The 23,200-nt window shown below is 44.0% G+C and overlaps 1 protein-coding gene across 1 annotated transcript in view; it reads left to right on the top strand.

Moving 5' to 3' along the window:
- Positions 1–57: 57 nt before the first annotated feature.
- The window catches only part of pcdh7b (protocadherin 7b), a 118,191-nt gene continuing 95,048 nt past the window's right edge, over positions 58–23,200 (top strand). The window contains 2 exon segments of the mRNA XM_080903318.1: positions 58–573; positions 681–4,112. Of these exon segments, the coding sequence (XP_080759444.1) occupies positions 1,038–4,112 (3,075 nt within the window). The 5' untranslated portion in view covers positions 58–573; positions 681–1,037.

Below are 23,200 nucleotides of genomic sequence, written 5' to 3'. Positions count from 1 at the left end.
GGGAGAGAGAGAGGGGGGAAAGAGAGAGACTGCAATATCATTTGTGAATCCCTCTCACAGTGCTGCAGATAGGGGCTGCCAACACACGCGGCGCGTCTGCAGGTGTGGGAACAGGAGGGATATGTTGGACAAAGTGAGAAATTAAACCAACCGCTTCCCAATAACTGCTTCGGATGTACATTCCATCTTTGTTTTGTTTTATTTTGTATATGTATTTTTTCTATTTTTAATATTACCCTGATTTTTTTCCAGTAGGTTACACATTCGTGCAGCAAGCTGGTAAAAAAGAAGCGAAAGAGATAGAGCGAGAGTACTATTCTGCTAGTTGCAAGTGACTTGGAGGAAGACAGCCGGACAGGTAATTTCTGCCTTACGTTCGTATCGCCGAGCTCAAGACAGTTAACGAGCTGTTAACACAGTCGGCCGGGTGATGACTTGTCTGAACTGAGCGGGCATTTAAATGATCTTCTGACATATATGGACATATCACCGGACAGAGGAATACAGAGGAATACTGGAGCCTCACCCAAAAATTAAAAGAGCGGGAGCGAGAGAGAGGAGCGTCTACAAACTGTGAGTAAAACGGAGCGGCTTGGACTGAATCTACTTTCTGGTTATTTGATGCTCGGACTATAACGTTTCGGCTTTTTTTTTTTTTTTTTTACACGCATGACATTCAGATATTTTGGGAGGAGGGGGCCACTGTCCGGGGCACACGGAGAATCCGGCTTGTTCTCTACATCACTTTAAAACAAACAAACAGAAAATACTAAAAGAAAGGAAGGAGAGACATTCGAAGGAGGGAAAGCAGAGGAGAGCTGGGTAAGCCCGTGCGTTTGCCGATTTTTTTTTCACTGCAGCAGGAGAAAAGTCCGGGAGGATGAAGTCTCACGCATCCCAGACCAGAAGGCTTCGCTCTGAATGAAAGCGATATTTCCTTCCCATATTCGGACTTTCTATTAGTGATTTTTTTTCACTTATTATTAAAGTGGACATTTTTTTCCTCTCCATTCCCCCTTCCTTCTCTGGGCTGAACAATGAGGACTACTGGTGCAGTGGACTATTTGTACTATTGCATGCTCATCTTGCAGCTTGTGCATCAGCCCGCTGCCAAGCAAGTGCTCCGGTACCGTTTAGCTGAGGAGGGACCAGCAGATGTCAGAGTAGGGAACGTAGCCACCGACCTGGGCATTGTCGCCGGGTCCGGTGAGGTGACGTTCACCCTCGAATCCGGGTCCGATTTTTTCAAGATAGACAACATTACAGGTGAGCTCTCCACCAACGAGAGGCGGATAGACCGTGAAAAACTGCAGCAGTGCCAAATGATATTTGATGAAAACGAATGTTTTATTGATTTTGAAGTGTCGGTGATAGGACCAGCGCAGAGCTGGGTCGACCTCTTTGAGGGAAAAGTCATCATATTAGATATAAACGATAACACCCCGTCTTTCCCTTCCCCTGTCCTGACACTTTCTGTGGAGGAAAACAGACCCATTGGAACCCTTTATCTGCTGCCCACAGCCACAGACAGAGATTTTGGCAGAAATGGAATAGAGAGATATGAGCTCATTCAGGACAATGGGGAGAATTCAAGGCGATTGGGGTCTTCTGGGGATTCGTTTTCAGGAAAGAGGAGATTTGAGGAGGGAGCGAGCAGGAGCAGTGTCTTTGAACTGCAAGTTGCTGACACTACTGATGGAGAGAAGCAGCCTCAACTCATCATTAAGGGGGCCCTTGATAGGGAACAGAGAGACTCCTATGAGCTTACACTGCGCGTTAGGGATGGAGGAGATCCCCCTCGCTCCTCTCAGGCCATTCTTAGAGTAATGATAACTGATGTGAATGACAACAGCCCTCGGTTTGAGAAAAGTGTGTATGAGGCTGACCTGCCTGAAAACAGCTCCCCTGGCGCCCCCATACTCCAGCTCAAAGCGGCTGACGCAGATGTGGGGGTTAATGGTCAAATAGAATATGTGTTTGGGGCAGCCACAGAGTCAGTAAGGAGACTGCTGAGGTTGGATGAGAGCACGGGGTGGCTGAGTGTGTTGCACCGCATTGACCGTGAAGAAGTGAGCCAACTGAGGTTTACAGTAATGGCCCGTGACCGAGGCCAGCCACCCAAGATGGACAAGGCCACAGTGGTGCTGAACATCAAGGATGAGAACGACAACGTGCCTGCTATAGAAATTCGGAAAATTGGACGCATTTTCTTAAAAGACGGGATAGCCAATGTGGCTGAGGATGTGGTGGTGGACACACCCATTGCTTTAGTTCAGGTGTCAGATCGTGACCAGGGGGAAAATGGCATAGTGACTTGCACAGTGGTAGGAGATGTGCCCTTTCAGCTCAAACCGGCCAGTGAGATGGAGGGCGAGCAGAATAAAAAGAAATATTTTCTCCACACGTCTGCACAACTGGACTTTGAGGCAACACAGGAATACAATGTGGTCATAGTGGCCGTGGACTCTGGGAGCCCCAGTCTGGCGAGTAATAACTCTCTTCTCGTCAAAGTGGGCGACACTAATGACAACCCTCCTATCTTCAGCCAGAATGTAGTAGAGGTTTCGTTTCCGGAAAACAATGCACCAGGTGAGAGGGTGACAACAGTGAAAGCCATAGATGCAGATAGTGGGAGGAATGCTGAAATAGCCTATTCCCTAGACTCATCAGTAAATGGGATTTTCTCTATTGATGCAGACAGTGGAGACATCCGAGTAAACACCATTCTGGATAGAGAGCTAACAGAGCGCTACGAATTCAAAGTGATAGCCAAAGATAAGGGCATAAACACCCTTCAGGGTTCTGCAACAGTGGTCGTCCTTGTGGCCGACAAGAATGACAATGAGCCAAAGTTCATGCAGGATGTTTTCACCTTTTATGTCAAAGAGAACCTTGATCCTAACAGCCCAGTTGGCATGGTTACAGTAATCGATGCAGATAAAGACCAAAATGCAGAAATGGGCCTCTTTATTGAGGAAGAGGAGGACATTTTCTCTATCGAGAATGAAACCGGGACTATTTTTTCCACCTTGTCCTTTGACCGAGAACAGAAAGGTACCTACACATTCCGCGTCAAGGCTGTGGATGGAGGTGAGCCTCCCAAATCTGCCACCGCCACAGTTTCACTCTTTGTCATGGATGAAAATGACAATGCTCCATCTGTCACTTTCCCAATAAACAGCTCCTACACCCTTCTTCCTCCCTCCACTAACATCAGAACTGTGGTCAGAACCGTCACAGCTAGTGATGCAGATACTGGCATCAATGCGGTCCTGAACTTCAGCATCATTGGGGGTAACCCCTTCAGACTTTTTGAGATTGATGCAGAGAGAGGGGTGATTTCGCTAATGGCAAAGCTGGAGCAGAAGCATCATGGCCTCCACAGACTGGTGGTTCAGGTGAATGACAAGGGGCAGCCTTCGCAGAGCACCACCACACTAGTTCATGTGTATGTTAACGAGACACTTTCCAACTCCTCAGCTGTGGAGGCCCAGGTGGCTAAGAGCCTGAGCACATCTCTGAACACCAACATCGCCGGCGACCCCAACTATGACCTAAGCAAACAGCGGTTAAGTATTGTAATTGGAATAGTTTCAGGCATCATGACAGTCATCCTCATCATTCTTGTTGTTGTCATGGCCCGTTATTGCCGCCCAAAGAACAAGAACGGTTATGAAGCTGGCAAAAAAGACCATGAAGACTTCTTTACACCACAGCAGCATGACAAATCTAAGAAACCCAAGAAAGATAAGAAGAAACAAAAGTCCAAACAGCCGCTCTACAGCAGCATTGTCACTGTAGAGGCCTCGAAACCCAACGGGCAGCGCTATGACGGCGTCAACGAGAAGCTGTCCGACAGCCCTGGCATGGGCCGCTACCGTTCAGTCAACGGAGGGCCGGGAAGCCCAGATCTGGCCCGGCACTACAAGTCCAGCTCGCCACTGCCCACAGTGCAGCTTCACCCGCAGTCGCCGACAGCTGGAAAAAAGCACCAGGCAGTTCAGGACCTGCCCCCTGCCAATACCTTTGTTGGCACCGGAGATAACATTTCCCTTGGATCTGACCACTGCTCTGAATACAGCAGTCAAACTATCAACAAGTACAACAAACAGGTAAGAAGACACATTTCAGTGTTCTTTTGTCTCCCTTCACTACTCTTAAATGTCTTCTGCTTTTTCCTCTTAGTGTTCTCTCTCCCATAATGCTTTCTGACAGGGCTAGTCTCAGTAGTCTTGTTGCCTTTATGGTGCTAATGTGTGTCAAGTTAGCGGTATTGATCTGTTTTGGTTTGGAGTGCCATTCACATGTAATATTGAAAGGAAAGAGAAAGGGTTTAGATTAGCTCAGGAAAGGATACTGTTACAACTTAACCAAATGTCCGACTATTTTGGACTTTTATCTCAGCGTGTTAAGCTGCCTTTTCCGTCATGGGTGTCACAACTCTTAACCTTGGCAATATGTGTTAGAAAACTGTAGACAGCTCACATAAGGATTTGGTTTGCAGTTATTTTATCCCAGAGGGGCGCATGCATGGCAGGGGCTGGCTGCACTCCCCTCTGCCCTGCCCTCTGTCTGAGACAAGGCTACCTTTTCTTCTCATGCAAGGGAGGAAAAAAAATGAACAAAGGCAAAAGAAAAAGGGAAAAGGTAGATGCAACACAAATGTGGCTTTGTTAGGGCTCTGAGTCACTTTGAGAGAATCTACTTGACTAAGAACATCTGGCCCCGAGTCACATTAACATCACGGTGTGCTTCAAGGTCTGCATCAATTCATTGACCTCGCAGTGAAAACTGACACTTTTATATCAACTCCCATGTTGTGCTTCAGCTTCACATCCTCCGTCTTTTCTTTTCATCCATGTTTATAAATGTATGCCGTCTTGTACCTGCTGCTCTTTCTCTTCCACACGTATCCGCCCTCCACTCGTCTTTCCCCTTTCATGTTTCCTTTTTCTTTTGCCTTGCTTCCCCCCCCCCCCCTCTCCCCCCACCTTTAATTCTCTTCTTTCTTTCACAGCACAGACAGAACTTGTAGGTGACGCTATTAGATTTTTAAAGTTGAGGAAGTGTGCGCTTTTATGGACTCGGTCATTATATTTCTCTGGCTGCTTTTGCACTGTTAGGTGAAGCAACAGCGAGGAATCAAAGATAATACTTAATGAAGCCAGCTTATTTGCGTTTTCGTGAAAAAGAACACCATTGTATTTTTCCTTTTTTTTTCCTATGGAAGTCTAATGAATTATTGATCTTTCTTTTACTTTGTGTCAGCACTACTCCTTTTGAAATCGGTAGTGTTGCTCGCTTGCTTGCACTTTTTTATTTCCTGGTTTCCCCCTTCTCCTTTAGATATCTTTGTTCTTGCTTATATTCTTCCCCTTCCCCTCTAACTCTTCCTTGGACCTTTGTAGAACTCCCTTGCATGTCTTGCATCCACCTGTGCCGCCTCCCCCCCCCCGTAGCTCTTCCTCTCCCTCTATTTATTCCAGCCTCATCCACATCTTAGCCCGCACAGCCCAACTCCTTTTTTCCCCTACAGAGCTTTCTTTTTTAATCTTTACTGTCATCTCTCTATGCCCTTCTCTCCTTCCCCTCTGTATTTCTCCCCTTCAAATCATTTCAGCCCTCTTTTAACTTCTCTTCCTTCTCTTTCCCTGCTCTGTCTCTAACAGCCTCTAATATAGTGCATTCACTGAGCTGCTTCCCAGAGTGTGAGGAGTGCTGTTGTTTTCGGATGTCTCCTGCATAATTAAAAGGGCACTCTATTTGCTGCTGCGGCAGCGGCATGTATTGTGTGTCACTATGCTCCACTTATATAATTATTTATTTACTCTCTACATTAATGCACCGCTAACTTTTATGGACTGTGCATTTCTTACCATCCAGCATCTTGGAGGAGGAAAAACAACAACAATCTGCAGCGCATTTTTAAAATGTATTTCTTTATTTTTTGATTCACAGGTGCTTAATTTTGGAACCCAAATGGCATTAAAATGGTACAAAATGTGCTTAGTGCTCTACTGGGCAATAACATCTAAGATCACTGTGTCATATAGCTGGTTTATCATTGAATATACAACTTATAGCATGTGTTCAAATTTCCATTTATGCCCTCTGGGCTCAGTGAATACTTACTGTTGATGCATTCAGTTTGGGTCATAAGGACATAATTAAATGGCTACACAAGAGAGCTAACTGAAGAGAAGGTGTGTGCTCATGTGCTCCAATTATGGCATTAAACAGCCACCTCTGTATGAGATTAAGTAGTGAAGCGGTCACGCTCTTGATTTTAAGATCACTGCATCTAAAAATATTCTGTTGTCTGGCGAGTGCTTCTGAGGCTAAGGACATAATGAAACACTCTAGGAAACTCGTGCGCCTCGCTTATGGGAACAAGTTGTGCACAAAAAAAGTGTTAGAAAATGATAAGATCAAAGAATGCTGCTTTTTTTTTATCACGTTTCATACATTTTTAGACCTAAACTCATGTTCCTGAGCTAATTTAAATGTCAGATTGACCCTTTTTTCACATTTGGCCACAATTAGTTTCTTGTAACTCTCTTTCGGAACATTTGTCACCGTGCACGTGTTTTGTTACGCACACACATACACACAAAACCTTTCTTTCTGGCTTTTTTTATCCATCTGTGGGAAGAAATAGAGACGGGCGCAAGAATGACGGCCCTGTTAGCGGTATAGAGAATGGCCCCCACTGTTTCACAAGGGACTTGGGGTTGGGTGGAAAGACAGAGAGAAGGACAGCGAGAGAGGGAGAAAAGTGCTGACCACTGACTGTAATGTCGGAGGTATCGGGTTCCATCTTTCTCCCTTCTCGCTCTCCTAATCTTACAGTAACCGCACAGGCAACCTGCTCGGGCAGGTAACCAGGCAACTGAGGAAGTTTATCAGTGAGGCGAACCTTTCTTTTTAGCCCGACAGACATTTAAAGAGTCATTAAGTTGAGCTAACTGTGAGGGAGAAGCCAGCGTGTCACCCAGCTGCTGCTGAGTTTGAACAGGAGCAGCAGCAGACCTGACATTTCATCTCTTCCTGTCACTCCATTGATTGCAGCTTATGTCATTTGTAATTGTCTTTATTTTCTTCTTCTTCTTTTTTTTTTTTGCTATATGCGCACAACATTATGCGTGGTCTAACTGCTCCTTATATACGCACGGCCAAGCCATTCCATCCAAAGGCTGATGAGAAGCGCATTCACTTAACAGAACACTTAACTTTATTACTTTTGGCAGTAGCTTCTGTTCTGCGCAGCGGCAAAAAAATAATACCATCCAACCTTGTGAGGAATGAAATCACTTAGTCACTGAATTAGCACAAGCCATCAGCTTTTGTTTTATCATTACACTTCAAAGCGGCGCTCGTGCCCAGGTGGATCACTTTTAATCAGTAGTGAGCCACAGCAGCTTGTATTCTCTGCTCTTGCAGCGTAGCCCCTCAGGGCAGTCAAAGCCGCCGTCCAACCACTTACACCAGGTTATCTTGCCTCGGGGCTGATGCGGCAAGCATAACTGGACGCTGCCCTTAACCCGGCTTCCCCGGTGCTCGTCTCGTGCACTCCGGCCAGCTGTTCCTCCTGCACCTCTCCTGCACGAGCTGAATATGGCCGCGAAGCATCTGATTTGCATAGGGCAAACCCTCGCCCCTCTGCACTTATATAAGACAAACAGTATCGCCATGCAAATGGAGGTCACTTGGGTGGTGGTTGTAGCCAAAACATAGGATGCGATTGCCCTTCAGACTCTAAGACGTTCAGGAAACCAATATGGAAATGTAGCTTTTTGCCTACGGCATCATTTGTTTTAACTTAGGAAATGTAGCTGCCTAAACACCTGTAAAAACCCACAAGTGCACCAATTTAAACTGACAAAGGATCAGTTAGCCTCTATATTAATGCTTGCATTTAGGATCATGTAATCATGTCTCTGATTTCAGCCCACTGCGTGTGTTTTTTGTATTCTAAATACACATATACAGGCATCAAACTCTCATAAGTGGGAGCTAGTGACTCATTCAGCTCAGTAAGACAATTACTTGCTAAAAGGTTCTGCTGAGTCTGTCAGAACTTTAACAGGTTTAGTCATGCCCCAGTCTCCATCTAATTGTTGATTCAGGTCACTTATTTTGCTTTGTTATAATGTGAGCCAGACAGTTGCAAAATCAGGTAAGCAGATAGCTGGGCATGTGGCTGGTTGATATAATCAGATCAGATTTCGACTGAGCCAGATCATGAAAATTGATTGTTCAGATTTAACCGCGGGATATTATTATTTTAGAATTTGACATACATTATGAAAACAACCCATAATGCATTTGGGGATTGTGTATTTTTGGTTCTGTCAGATGACTGTTCTGCTTAATAAAAAAGAAAAAAAAAGGAAACTGAAGCATTAAATACATTGCTTTATTGCACAGCTCTACGTCCTTTCATTTAAAACCACTTAGAGTCGACCCTCACTGCTGGCTGTTCTACCTGCTGTTCTTTGCTCAGCTAGCATCCCACACTGTGATATGTAATTGCCTTTAGAGTGCTGCTATTCGAGATTTGGTAATCTTGTGTCCGTGCACTTCGGTCTAATGCTGCTTTGAAAAACTGGCACAAAACTAAGTTGGATTTTCTGATCCCATGGGATCAGAAAATCCAACTTTTGGTTGGATTTTCTTTTTGGTTGGATTTTCTTTTCTGGAAATCCCGTGTCTGCAGACACGGGATTTCCAAACGCACATCATTAGGACCCAGATTAAACATTTCTGGCCAACTGGCACCATTATCAAATTAGCAAAACTGGTAATGAAAACATTTCAGCTTCACAGAAATTTCCAACAGAATGCCAAAAATGGTGGGAAAAATGAATAATCTTGAAATCTTGTCTTTAGTAAGAAATAAGATAATGTGCAATGAGCTGGTTTGTTTAATGCCTCATTATTATTATTAGTGCTCGTCCTTTCTACTGCTGACTGTGTCTAATTTGATCAAAATTGTTTTGGATCTATTACGGCTTAATTCAATCTACGGCTGCTCGGGCTTTTGTTGTTTATGTTCCTAAAGGAAAATGGAGGGAGTAAGAGAGCTCAGTAATACTCATGAAACTGCAGCGGGCAGCATTTTCTGGTATAATGTGGTTTGGTGATTTGAATGCACTCGCTCTAAGGCAATTACTAATCTAAGGATTAGACTTACCTGATATATGGGCAGAAAATGGTGGCGACTGAGAGAAAAAGGCAGGGAGAGATTGCAACGGCTGGTTGCTACAGTGCCTGCTATATTACTCTGCGTAATATTTTAATACTGAGTGTGTTTTTTTCCTCCCCGCACCTCCTTTACTTATAGCACGAAAGCATTTCTTCATTTCTTTCCCCCTTCTTCTTCACCTCCCTCTTTTCTTTGCATATGGCAGCGAGCACATAAAAAATCGCAGCGCTTGCCATCACGGAGGGCAAAAAAGCTTCGACTCACCTGCAACGTTTGTCACGATAACATGGGGGGAGTGAAGTGAGGGAGGCGAGAAAAAAACAAAAAGACGAGAAATTTAAGCCGCGTGCCACCTTGATTGCTCTCCACGCTGCTGATTGTAAGTGGCAGTGTCGAGGATGCCACCTTCTCCTCGCCGCTTCTTTCAATTTGATGTCATCGAAAATGGAATTTCATTTCATACTCGGCAGCGATCACATTAGATAGGGCTTACCAGGATAAAGCCGATTCATATTTGCAGATTTGCTTTTCCTGTGGCACTATCAATCACCGCGCGCTCGCCATATTGCACACTTGTTTTTCACGGCAATTGTTCTGAGGAGTTTGTACAGTAAATTGACTTTTACAAGGCTCCCAAAGTTTATGATATGCTATGCTAGCCTCGTTGCTTTCCCCGTTACTGTCCCCTCGTATCGACTCCACAGGCCGGAGCTCAGCTAAATGAGAACAGCACTTAGCTCTACTGCTGTGCTGCTACACCCCCCCAGTAAGTTCCCTGTTGACAGGTTGGCTCACAACACAGATCAAAAAGTAAGAGGGGCTGTTTGTGAGACTAATAGGCAGAACAATAGCTTACTGTGACATTGCACCTCATCAAAATTGCAACAGCGTCTGGCAGGTACATAATAATGTGGGGGGGGAAAGGTCACAGGTCATTTGGTCTCTTGGTGTTGATTCAGTTCATTTTAGTGTATGAACAGGCGCTTCCCTTTGCTCCCACAACCACCTGTCGGGGAGGGGTGGTGATTTAAAACCCCATCCAGCATCAGCCATGTTGTCACATGTGGCCTTCATGAAAATGAGAATAAGAGCCGTGAAAGCCAGACACGCCCATCCATAATTTACCCCTAAGTGCCACCCTTTGCCACCGGCAGGCAACTGTAAAGCTCCTCAGGGCAAAAGTGAACTTGTTTATTAAGCTGACAGGTGGAGAAAAAGAGGCTTTAACTGGCATGCGGTCTCCCAGCTGGGCAGAGGAAGGATGCTGGACTTAGTAAGACAATGTGTGTGCGTGTCTGTGTGTGTGTGCGTGTGTATGTATCTCATGGTGTCGACAGGGGGAAAGTTGACAAGTTCAAAGATGTAATTGGACCGTATTTAATAAGTAGAGCGTTCATTCTGGATTCAGTTTTTTGTTGTTTTTTTGGTTTTTGCACCTGTTCTGTCTTTCTTCCCACATTTTTAAAAGTCCTTTTTTCGTGTTGAAAATCTGTTGAAATATTAAGATGGACAGAGACCTCCTGACTGCATAAGACAAAGTAAGAATTGTCCGCGATAAATAATGCATCCAAAGGCTTTGTTGTTGTTTTTTTTTCCTTTTCTTTTCTTTCCAAAGGATTTGCCTTTTTATTAACAGGCTGCAGTCATGCATATTTACTAAGCAGCAGACTATAATGGATATGACTTGACTTGGGTAGGGGAGGAATAGGACAGCTTGACTGCTTCTATTAGCCCTGTTTTGGTGCGGCTCCCACCATGTGGCCCCCAAATGAGATTATATGTGTATGAAACAGGAGGCAGAGCACTCACCGACCATCCATCAAAGCCTGGGGGGACCTGTGTGAAAGTTTGTGCATGTGTACTCAGTGGGTTCGCTCACTGTGTTGATGCATGTGTGCATTTGTTAGGGTGTGATAAAGTGTGTGGGTGTACAGTATGCACGTGTGTGTGTGTGTGTGTGTGTGTGTTTATGCATCCTGCGAGGACTGGAGAAGAGAGCAAACGGGGGCCTCCGCAGTTCAGCCTCTCCATCATCCTGCACGCCAGGCACACGCGTAGCGACATGCCTGAGAGGGTTTCAATATCCTGTGTATGTGTGTTTGTGTGCCTGCGAAGCTGTGTTTACCCAAGGAATGCAGTTCATTATATTTGTATGTGTGTCTGGTTATTACATATACTCTCTACACACATGCGTAAAGAAGCAGATGGAGAATGAAGGCGGGGGCAATACTTTATCTACACCTTTTAAAAATCCACAACAAGCTCCAGCAGTCCGGGTGTTGATAGCGCGCCTTTTTTCGTGGCTCTCAGCAATCACAAGTGCAAAGGACTTGGAACTTCTTCGCCCCGGCTGAGCTAATTATTGCAACGCCAGCGCGTATATATTTACCCTTTTCAGCTTAAACGTTCGCAGTTCCACGTATATTAAGTCCTGCAGATATGCTTGGAGGAAAGAAAAAAAAAAAGCTGAAATATTCATTAGCAAAGTACTGGCAGGGGCAGCAGAAGCCCCTGTATCGATGGGACCTTACCTGGCAGAGAGCAGGCTATTAGCCAGGCCCGATAAATCTTGTCAGAGGCTGGAAGAATCTGCCTGCCTGCTGAAGAATGAAGGTCACGGGGCAGCTGGAGTTACGACCGGCCTCGCGAGGTAGCTGCTACCAAATCAGCTGAAATATGAAGTACAGCTAGTCTTCTTTTCTTTTTTTTGAAAAAGCAAATTTTTCAATTTGCCTCTTTCTTGGTGTACAGTTCCCTCTGATAGCTTCTTTCTCTGTGCTGCATAGAGCTATGTGAATAAGTGCTTCCTACGTGCATTTAAAAAAAATCTCGTCTTTGTACTCGTGTTATCATGAAGTAGAAGCATTGACAGCAATTTGAGACCAATCCAGTTTTTGTTCTGTGGCATCAGTAGTGTATGATTTCATAATCAGTATTTATTTATTTATTTTTTTAGAATTGAAGCAATTATTCAGTTGTTATGGACAGAAAATCAAGCATAACAGACAACCACAGTTTCAGTCTCGTGGCAGCGTAGGGTCTCTAACTTACATTATAAAGCACTTTGAGGGGACTGTGGTGATTTGACGCTATATAAATGAAACTGTATTGAATAGAATCTTGCATGTTCCTGTTAAAACGGAGTTTTTCCTTCCCACTGTTGCCAAGTGCTTGCTCATAGGGGTCATCTGTTGGGGTTTTCTCTGTATTATTGTAGCGTCTTTACCTTACAATATAAAGCACCTCACATACCGACTTTTGTGATTTGGCGCATGTAAAAAAAGATGAACTAAAAGCATTTTTCTAATAATATCTTTTAGTTTTAGAACTTTGTTTGAGAAAAATGAGAAAAATCAGTCTGAAGAAGTTAATTTGGGCTTTTGGGAAATGACTAGGCTTCACTAGATCAATAATAATCAAAATACAATCTGTTGCGCCTTAGTTACCATTGGAGTAATGGGTCTGCGATTCAAATATGTGTTCATAACTTTCGTGATGATACAGCGCTTCTGTGGTAGATTTTGCTGATTAAAAAGAAAAGAAAAGAAAAAGATGTCTTGACTAAAAAGCAGTTAAAGTTTTTGCACAGCTCTGTATCATCCTTCAAGAATAAACGGCACTGTATATAGTCTGACACCAGCCCTTGTGCGTTGTGTGTATATACTTCCTCGACCGGCGCTGTTGGAAACTGCAATATAAAGCAAAGACGACTGGCTTTAGTCAGACAAATTCTACTGTGGATTGAGGAGCTCCAGACATTTAATATGGTTTCATGTATTGATTTGCGGCACCTTGCCCTATAGCCTGTTTATTATCTTGCTTTGGTTTCACCTTTTACTATTTTTCTGACAGAATCTCAGGAGATTGAGTCCTCCCAGTTATTTCTCCTCCGCTCTTACCGGCAACAAAGTTCTTGATAGCGACTACACATTAGTCTCTCTCTCAAACTTTGCACTGGGCAAACAACTGGCCTGCTGTTTAGGTTCGCCGATGAGTGGGCGACCCCAGGTGCTTGAATAATAAGAACGTGTTCTGAGCTGTGGCTTTTGCTCAGTTTTCTTCGATTATGGAGGAGAGACAAACGGGGGGTTGTAATCAAGACTGAAAGACTGGCCTTTGACAAGGTTCATTTACTCTTTGAGTTGTTCCAGTGCAACACTTGGGACACAAAAGCTAATTTTAAATTACAGAGTGGATTCAGTGGTGAGAAGTGCCTTGAGGGGGAGCCGGTCCACAGAGTCAGGGTGGGGGGAAATAAGGGAATGTTGTTACATTTGTTGCCATTCGGGTCGAGGTTGATGAGGTCTGGGATTGGGGAGAAAGGCGAGGAAATCAATCAAACTGACATGTCCGGGGCAGCGAGATTATTAGAATAATGGTAAACAAAGCAGCTTAAACATGACTGGGTTTTTCCTGTTTTTTGTTTTTTTTGTGCCTCAACTTTATTCCTCACCCAGCATTTGCTTATTAAGCTTCACTTTACGTCAGATTCATCACTTTTAATCTGCATGTAATGATATATTAATAACAGTCTTCAGTGGAAGGAGGCAAACTGCTGTGAGCGTAAGTGTATAAAGGAAGCCTATCACACAGTGAAGGGCTCTTATGAACTGGTGACGTGAGGGGAGCTCAAAGTGACATCGACAAGCGGCAAAGTGCCTACACGGGTGACATTTACAAGTGCGTCGCGGAGATCCCCAGCTGGACTTAGAGGGAAGATTGTTACTTTCTGTTTAATCACCATCAGAATTCTGCGGGTGCTGCATCAAATGTTTGAGTAGCGCAGATTACTCTCCCCCGTGAAGCCAATTGCGGGCAATCGTTTGATGTCTACGCAAATGTGCTTAACATGCATAACCGTTCCTGCCTCCCTTCCCTTCCTCTGCACATTTGAAAGATTTACGTCGGGGTGTGAGCATGTGTGTGTGCCTACACTTTAAAGTCTCTTTGAATAAGCTTTTCTTTGCAGAAGCAGCCTCTTCTTCTCTGTGAATTGGGGACATGACATGACAATTGGAGACCTTGTAATTTATGTTTAAAAATGCCAGCATTATCCGTGCCAGCGTGATTTTGTTTGAACACGAAGGCACACTGGCTAGGGTCCTCAGTCGCTGTTTAAAACCTTATGCCTGTGTTTGCGCAGGAATCCTTGGTGGGCTATCCATTGTTACTATGGCAATATACCTCCGCCGCACTCTTCCCCCACCCACTGCAACTTCTCCCGTGGCCATATGCCTGGAGTTTTTTAAAAGGTTTTCACTGCTCTCTCATCTCGCTTGTACCCGGTAATTCAGACCCACCAGTGCCAAAAGCTGAGCTCAGGGGCAACGTCCTGCTTAAAAAAAAGTCACGGTATTTTAACAGCTTTGGCCCGAAGTTGGATGAGGCGTGGGAACGTCATGTTCCGCTAAACTGTTTTGATAAAGCCATCTGGGCAAGCGGGGAGCATTTCAAAGATGAAGGTCCCTGAACACTAAATTGGCAGCAGTTTGCTTTACTACAGTGGGCTCATCTCTTCTCTGTGTCACATCTCCTTAGGGAACCTTTGGGATTTACTGCCCTTCCCACTTTGAGTTCTTGATTCATGAGATCAAATTAGACAGTGAGAGAACATCAGTGGTTGCACAATGCTTTGCTCTTTAACTCAAGGCCAGTATTTTGGCAAAGCCTCAAATGCGCTCTACTTGCTGGTTAACCATTTCCTACATCTATTTCTGCTCGAAATGTGTGAATCATAATATGAAACTGCTACAGAGAGATTTGAAATACTAGGAGGGACCACTATAGCCAAAAGATGATCGTGAATTCCATCTGCAGTAAATTATACTGGGTGGTATGGCTCTGTTCATGAACTCCGCACATGCAAACTTGCATACTTGGAAAGACCCATCTCACATTTCCATGAGCGTACGTGGAAAGACAGAACCAGGTAGAGCAGCGGTAAAAACAGAGCAGGTATCAGTGACAACAGATGTGCCATTGATTCATTCAGACGCAGCATTAAGCCTAGATTACACTTATCCGCTAGGGTACGCTTTGGTCCGATTGATGTAAATTTCATCAGGGTCTGTGCACACATCACTATACCTATCTTAGTCGTCCACGGTTGCTTTACATTACACTGAACCGACTGCACATGCACCTCAGGCGAAGACCTCAAGTGGACTTTGAAGACGTATAACAGGAATAACAGTCTCCAGAGTTTATTCGGGTCTTGTAGGAGGGTTACAAGGCAGCTTGCAGTTGTGCAGCAATTGTGGGGAAGTTTAAACAACTTAAATAGTTTGCCTTATGTGAGACTGGATAATTTTATGTTTAAAAGGGTAATAGCTGAGGCACCAGCCAATATGGACTGGCCCTGGGATCAGCTGACCTACTGGGATTGCCTGAGCTTAATTTTGTGGCTCAGTTATAAGCACTGTTACAAGTTACAAGAAGAGAGAAAAAATATGCTTGATGTGGCTAAACAACAGCAGTTCCAGCCCTTTTGAGACAAGAAATGCTTCGCAAGGTCGAGCCTATTATTGATGGGACGTATTGAAATCTTGTGTTTTTTAAACATTCCACGCAATCTCGTCATGAATCAAGAGATGAAACAAGTTGTCTGTATTTTATTCCATATCTGAGGAGAATGACGACGGAATAGCAATTAATCCAGTGAATGATGGCTGAATAGCAATGAATTCATTCAGGGAGATTAAAGGAACTGGTGTTAAGGATCAAAAAGAAGGAATGGTGAATGCATACAGTGAATGCCTAAGGACTAGAGCGAATGACTAAGTGTGCGTGTGTGTGTGTCCATGTGGTTGTGTTTGTGTACGTAGAGTGAAAGGCAGTAAATCACCCTATCATAACAAGAGGTACACAGGAAGCTCATCAGCCCACAGCTTAAAACCAGAAGCAAGAATAACAGGAGTGAACTCCAGAAGTTGTGTGTTTGTGCAACTGTGCGTGCATGTCTGTATTTGTGTGTGAGTGTGTGTGAATCTAGCTGGAGAGTATCTCTTCACCGTAATGACTCTCAGCAAGCATGCAGCCTAATGAAGTGGGACTTTGCCTGTGTGACGACATGAATGCGCCTGATTGGGAAGTTGCTGCGAAATTGCTCCCAAAGACTACCTGCAGTGTTTGAACACGTTCGCTCCATGTTTTACGCTTGGTGATGATAAACACTCACCTTTGTTTTGTCAAATCTTGCAGTTCCACTACCATTTCATCTTACGCATCTAATCCTGTAAGGAGGTGCTGTATTTCAGTCTCCATAAGACATTGCTAGTGTGCAGAGGCAACTTGAAGAATTCTCTTACAATAATAATATCCCTCCTCCTCGTTCTAGAAAAGCTATAGCTGCCTTTAGGAACACACATTGGCTCCTGTATGATTACTGGCCTCTGCGCCTCTGCAGACTTGGTGTCAAAGCTCATAATGAGCGCTGTGGGCAGTGAGCGCCGGGTTCCTCAGTGCGTGATAAAACGAGGGGAAAAGAAGGTGTCTGTGCATGTTTGTCAGACGTGAGCAACGCTAACACAAGCTGCATTTTACCTGTTCCACCTGCAGCAGCGGCCTGATCTGCTTTGCCTGCTTAGCATGTATCTCACTCCAGGCAAGGCTGCGTGAGAGGCTCAGCTGTTTTTATTAACATCCAGGAGGTATAAAAAGGTTGACGAGGAAGACAACCAGGTAAAAAAAAAAAAAAAGAAAAAAAAAAAGAAACAAGCTCCACTTCATAAACTGCAGCTGATGGAACTGACTAGGCAATGTGTACAGTTTCTTATATATTGCCTCAGCCATCGTGGCTTATTTATACCGCTCATACTTTCAGGCGTTTGTGTGATTTTTCAGCTCTGACTCAAATACGCCGCACGGATATTGTGTGCTGTCAAAACGCAAATGGAATGGCGGCGAAAAACCCACCGCACCCCCCCTGAAAAAAAACACACGCACCCTGTGTCCCTCCCACAATAAGGTTTGATCCGAGGGTGGATGGATTGTGTGAGGAAATGGACGCCGCCGCCGCTGCCTCACGTGTTTGCCGTGCACAGGCACAATGACAACAACAGTTGCGACAGCACTAGGAGGAGGCCCCTTTTGTACAGCACGAGCTGATACACCGAAAGGGAGTGACAGGTTTGAAAAATTGGCAAACAGTGTTTGCTGGAAGGCTTCCTTGGGGCTTGGGTACCTTTTGAAATCATGTGCGAATGCAGAGGAGTGTGAATGAAAAATAGCTGTGTGATCCTGCCATGTTGCTTCTGTCAAGAACGCGTGATTTTCTATCTTTCTTTCCCTCTCTCACTCCTTCTCCCTCCTTCCCTCCCACAGCTTGCTGTCATCCTCATCTGCCCCTCAAAGCTCACCTCTTTTTCTTCTTCTCCCTTTTCCCCTCTCTCTCTCCGTTTCTCATCATCTCTGTTTTAACGCTCCCATTCTCTTACCAACATGCCCTCCTCCGTCTCTCCTATGTGTTTTTGCTTTTCTCTCGTTCTCACACCCCCCCAACAATCCCCCCCCCCCACGCCCCTGCCCCCCCTCCCTCTGTTCTTCCAGCTTAGCGGACGTGGTTATTTAAGGCTTAGAATCCATAAAACCCGCCTTAGGTGTGTTTGCTTTTGTTACTTTCCCAAAATGGTGCAGTGACTGCCACATTGTTTGCTGTTGATCCTCATTCAGCCACTGCCTGTTAAGAGGAGAGCTTCATGTGGTTTAGCGGTGACTCGCGGCCTTGATGGGGCCCTCCCGTCAGTAGGTTTTAGGTAGCGTACATTCTACCTGCCCCTCACCCTTTTTTTCTTTGCAGCAGGGCTGTAAATGTAAGTTATGATTACTACCTGTGTGCAATACTGCAAATTTCAGTATCGAGCCGATACCAAGTAAATACTGGGCTAATATTCCCGATATCGATAGCAATACTGATACTTTATAAAGGCAGGTTAAGTAGAGGAGAGAAGTGTTCATAATTCCTCAAGTTAATCATCATCAATTTGCTCATTCTGAACACATTTTAATGAGCACGAAAACAGATTTTTTCTTTACTTTACACAATAATTACATCTTTCAGATTTTTCAAGACCTGTCTCTAAGGTGCAACTTCTGTTTTTTAAATGTGTTATAGGCGATAATTAAAACATTTAACCGTCAACACAGTAAGGTTCACACATTTTTCATAGTTCATCTTTGAGGTATATTTTTTCATTTCCAGTTCAGTGGGCTGAATATATTTGAATATATATTATATATTTGTCTCTGTGTACGTAGTCTACATGTACTCTGGATTAATGTTGAAGTCTGACTGCATGAGAAGAGTGTTGTCTGCACCGATGTGTCTCCTTTCTTGATGAACGGGTTCAGTATACTGAACTTAGAGGACAGAATCAAGTCTAGTATCAATCCGATACCAATACCAGCATTTGTATCGATACTAGCATGATTTGTATCGATATGCTCAACTTTACTGAAAACCATAAATGCAATGCCGAGACTAGCAGAAGCCCAACCAGTACAGCAGCATACTCAGCTCCAGACCCATGTGTACGAAACAATTAGTTAATCTCCCCATCTGCAACAGCAAGATTTTTCTTCACCCCCTCTCCTTCGCTGCAACTCAGACCGAAAACAGTCACAGCGTGATTCTTCCTGCACAACATCTGTCCCAGATTGCTCTACCCTTCCTAATTAAACCCTGTTTACCTCAACAGTCTTAAAGCAGACTACTGACTAATTATTAGGCACAAGCTCCTCAAAGCCGTGTTTAAATTTCACAAGCTGATGAGGGTGCTGCTTGTTGGAGCTGGTGAGTGAGCATTAGAAAAAGAGAGCGAGACAGGAACAAGAGCCTTTCCCCTTGAGCGTCCCCTTCTTCGTGTCGTCGCCTGGCATTGCTCTTTCACACCAAAAAAACTTTAATTAATGCTCTGAACAGTTGTTAAACATTGTTTTGGTATATTCAATGGACGAGACTATAAAAGAGTAGAGAAAAGGGGAAATGGAACTTGCGGCAATTTCCAGTCATACATTTTTAATGTTTATTTCACGGTTTCTTAATTAAGTCCATGCATCAGAAAAGCCCCAGTATCAGAAGGGAGTTCAGGGGTTGGGTTAGCTGACAAATTTATAATGCGTTTATTTTCACGACAAGGCCCATGAGGGATTTTAATAGATATATATATTTTTTTCAAGTGGAGTTACACATTTGCCCTTTTGGTGGAAGGACTGGTGGCCCTGGTTAGTTTGATTTCTACTCGGGAAGCTGTGGATACGCCGCAACACATCTTTTCACATGTGAAAATATATTGGATGGTTATCTGAAGCATCAGCACAGAAAGATATATTTTAATGATTTTTCGGCCTGGTTTTACAGACTCTTTAAAAACACCCACAACTCCACAGCTTCTCTATCTTGTGCCTCTCTCTCTTGCTCACACACACACACACACACACACACACACACACACACACACACACACACACACACACACAGAGTTATCCTGGGCGGCAGCCTGATTCAATTAGTAGGAGGTGAGGAGCAGAGAGATGAGGGTCACTCTCGCCTGTTCCAGCCCGAATGGAGATGCTTCCTGGGAGACCCAGTTTGTCTCTAAATTTGGCTGCTCCTGGGTCATTGTTTCATCACAGCCCCAGAATGGTTCCCCGGGCTCCCCGTGACTCTATAAGTCTATCTATACGTCTATAATGTATATTTCAATTTAAAAGCGCCTGCTCCCTTGCTGATTTTGTTTTCTTCCAGTGTTCCCTGTGTCACTGGAGTGAAAACCCTACACCCCTCGAAGCTATTGGGAGATGCTTTGTTTGTTTTTCTCTCCATACACGAGTAAAGCAATGAAGCTGGAATTTACATTTACCAGCAGCGTAAGTACATGCGTATTACTACACTGACATTTTATTTCAAGGCCAGGATTTTCCCTGAAGGCTTTATTTAAAAAAAAAATACAAAATTAAAGCTGGTGGAAAAAGTAATATATACAACTTCTATAAAATCACTTATCACCTATCCCCGAAAATATAATGATAACTAGCCATGCTAGTGCTCCTGTGTTATTGAAGATTTTTAAATGAGCATTCATAACAAGAAAAGTATTAGATATAGATTTCCTGTAATGGCAGTTACTGACAACGGCTGGCCCTCCCATCAAGGTGTAATGGACAGAGGGATCAATGATGAATAAACAGAAGGCCTCAGTATTAGAAAGCTACTCAAACAAGCAGCAGTTCCAATCTCTGATCAGAGTCCCATCAGACCGCTGAGCCAAGAGGTTCAGCGGTCTGATAGGATGCAGAGAAAAAAATAAAAATTCTTCCATGCGAACCAGTCCATTACATGTATAAATAGCACTTCAGTGCGAGCTCACAAAGCATAAAACTCTGTGGCTGCTTGTGTTCACACATTATTGAGGTCTTTTACTTTGCCTTGTTTGTCCACAATGAAAGATTTCTAACCTTTTAGAGCGAAGGCCTCGAAAAGTCTTTCTGGTAGTGTTGATTTTTATGAGAGGCGGTGGATTTCATTAGTGATAAAAAAGGCCAGAAACGTCTCTCCAGCAGAGCCAGCTGTATGTCTTACCGTAGTTTCACGTGGATTATCAGTTGCTGTAACTGAGCAGGTAGAGCAGGTCATCTACTAATCTGAAAGTCGGTGGTCAATCCCTGGCTGCTCCAGTCTGCGTGCCAAATATCCTTGGGCTAATCCCAAGTTGCTCTCTGATGCATCCATCGGAGTGTGTCTGATATGTGAATGTTAGATAGAAAGCACTTAATGGGTGAATGAGGCATGTATAAAGCTCTTTGATTGCTCAGGTAGAGTGGAACCAGCAAATTAGCATTAATCAGCATTAAAATGATCTCCTTAATATTATGTAGATTTCCCTCATGTCGCTGACCTATCGAGGCGCGGAAACAGGACATGTGGTGGTGTTGCGGGGCGGCCAGTAACAGAGCCTTTGGGTTGGGGATCCAATCCAATACAAAAACCCCGCAGTCTTCAGTGGAGTGGGTGGTACCTGTGGAAGTAGCGCGCAACCGAATACCAGAACCGAAGGTTTCCCAGTTAAACTTTACCTTAAAAAAAAGTTAATCCCCTCACCTGCCAGTGATTTTAATGTTGTGACTGATCTGTGTAGCTGTGCTGATACAGTATGCAGAGCGAGGAGATCATCTAAAGACATCAAAGGCACAAAGCAAGAAAGGGGGCTAGCTGTGGGGTGCCTATATTACAGATAATGATGGACAAGGAAGGAAATATTTATGCATCTCGAAAAAAGATCAGCCTAGAAAATTGCATTTATTTATAAAAGAAGTGGTGGAAATATAATGTTTTCCCTCCCTTGAGGCTTAATTTGACTTTATTTTTAAATATTCAGTGTATTAAGAAAATATTATAAAAAAAGAAATCATGTTTTCCTCCTTCAAGCTCAGTAATTTTTTTTCTCCAGCCCTGGGTTGGTGTCACCTCTGCGGAGAGAGTGATATGTATCAAAGTGCAAATACAAAGGCACTTTTGAACACTTACAGAAGCTATCCAGGTCTTTTTGGCCTGTTCGGGATGAACAAAACGAAACTCCAAGGCATCAACAGCACCCGCAGGATTTAATGTCTCATCCTCTCCACAGCCGTGTCTACATGTATTAATAGCAAATCTTACAGGTTTCGAGGATACGGGCGTGAGTCTCCCAGAGTTAACATTGTCTGAAGTCGAGTGAGTTCTGGCACTCGTCTCTGAATCAAATTGTGTGTGAGGCATCTTCCCCTCAGGGGAGAAAGGGAAGATGTGAAGAAGCAAGGAGCTCAACAAAAACAAGTCTTTCTTGTTTTTTTTATTCCACTCAGTGATCGCTAATTACAGACTGACAAGGCTCTTGTTAAAACAGTATAAAAGGTGTGTGTGTGTGGTGGTGGGGGGATAAAGACATGAAGAAAACATTAAATACCCAGCGTAATTACATTTATTGTGGCACGCCGGATGGAACACACTCCTCTTATTCTCCAGAGACTCCCATGTGCTCGTGGAGGGAAATGAATCTGTTTCATTTTAATTAAATAAACACAGATATCTGATAATTTACAGTAGGTGACGGCTTGTGTCAAAGTTAAGAAGGTTTTCTAAGAGTTTTGGAATGATTTCTACACTCCGTTGAATACCTCAAAGGACCACCGTTGAATACCTGGCTCCTTTCCTGCTGACAGAAGTTGTCGCCAAGGCCAACTGTTCCCCTAACTAGTCTAAGCTCTTTGCCAAGTTTTCCTCACATTTCCTTACTTCACTTACACGCCCAGATCATAAACTTCAACTCACCTGGTTTAACTGAACAGGAAGCGGGCGACTTAGATCTTAGTACATGCCTCTATTCGCACCATAATAGTATTGCAACAACTGTAGTGCAGTTTGGATTAGTAGTAATTCTTAGATGAAAGGGCGCATGGCTTAGAAAAGCCATCTCGTGCCAAGTTTAACATGAAAACATTGCGGTTTTTCTTGAAGTCATTTCTTGGTTTTTTTTTGGCTTGCTTTTGTGTTGCAGTGGGCGTGTCCATCCTGTGCTGTCACGTTGGAATGTAACAGTAGCTTCTGCCTGTCATTTACTCTTCAGGCATCCACGTGGTTTGTTCTGGTTTTTCCTGTTCGGTCTCCGTTCGCGTGCATCTCTTTCGTATGCCTCGCTTCCGTCGCTGTGGCACGTAGTTACAAAAGTGTTTATTTCCTGACTGCAACAAGGTCACAGCACTCTGCAAGGTTATTCCACGTCAGGGCTCCAGTACTTCTAATGTCTTAGGGATCGGCAGAGAGTTGAAAGATGTAGATGTGGAACAGGCAGGGTGCTTATATCATAGTGATTTTTTTTTTTAATTCAAGACATTTCCTTAGCCTTTGTAAAGGTTGCCTCAAAAGCGGTACAGTCAGAGAAGTATGAGCCACAGGTAAATGATGGTGCTGCATATTTTAGGAGAAGGAAGATTAGGCCGAGCAAATCAAAGAGATTTTCC

Source organism: Rhamphochromis sp. 'chilingali' (assembly GCF_963969265.1).
Source record: "Rhamphochromis sp. 'chilingali' genome assembly, chromosome: 1".
NCBI lineage: Eukaryota > Metazoa > Chordata > Actinopteri > Cichliformes > Cichlidae > Rhamphochromis > Rhamphochromis sp. 'chilingali'.
This window is presented reverse-complemented; position numbering and strand designations above follow the sequence as displayed.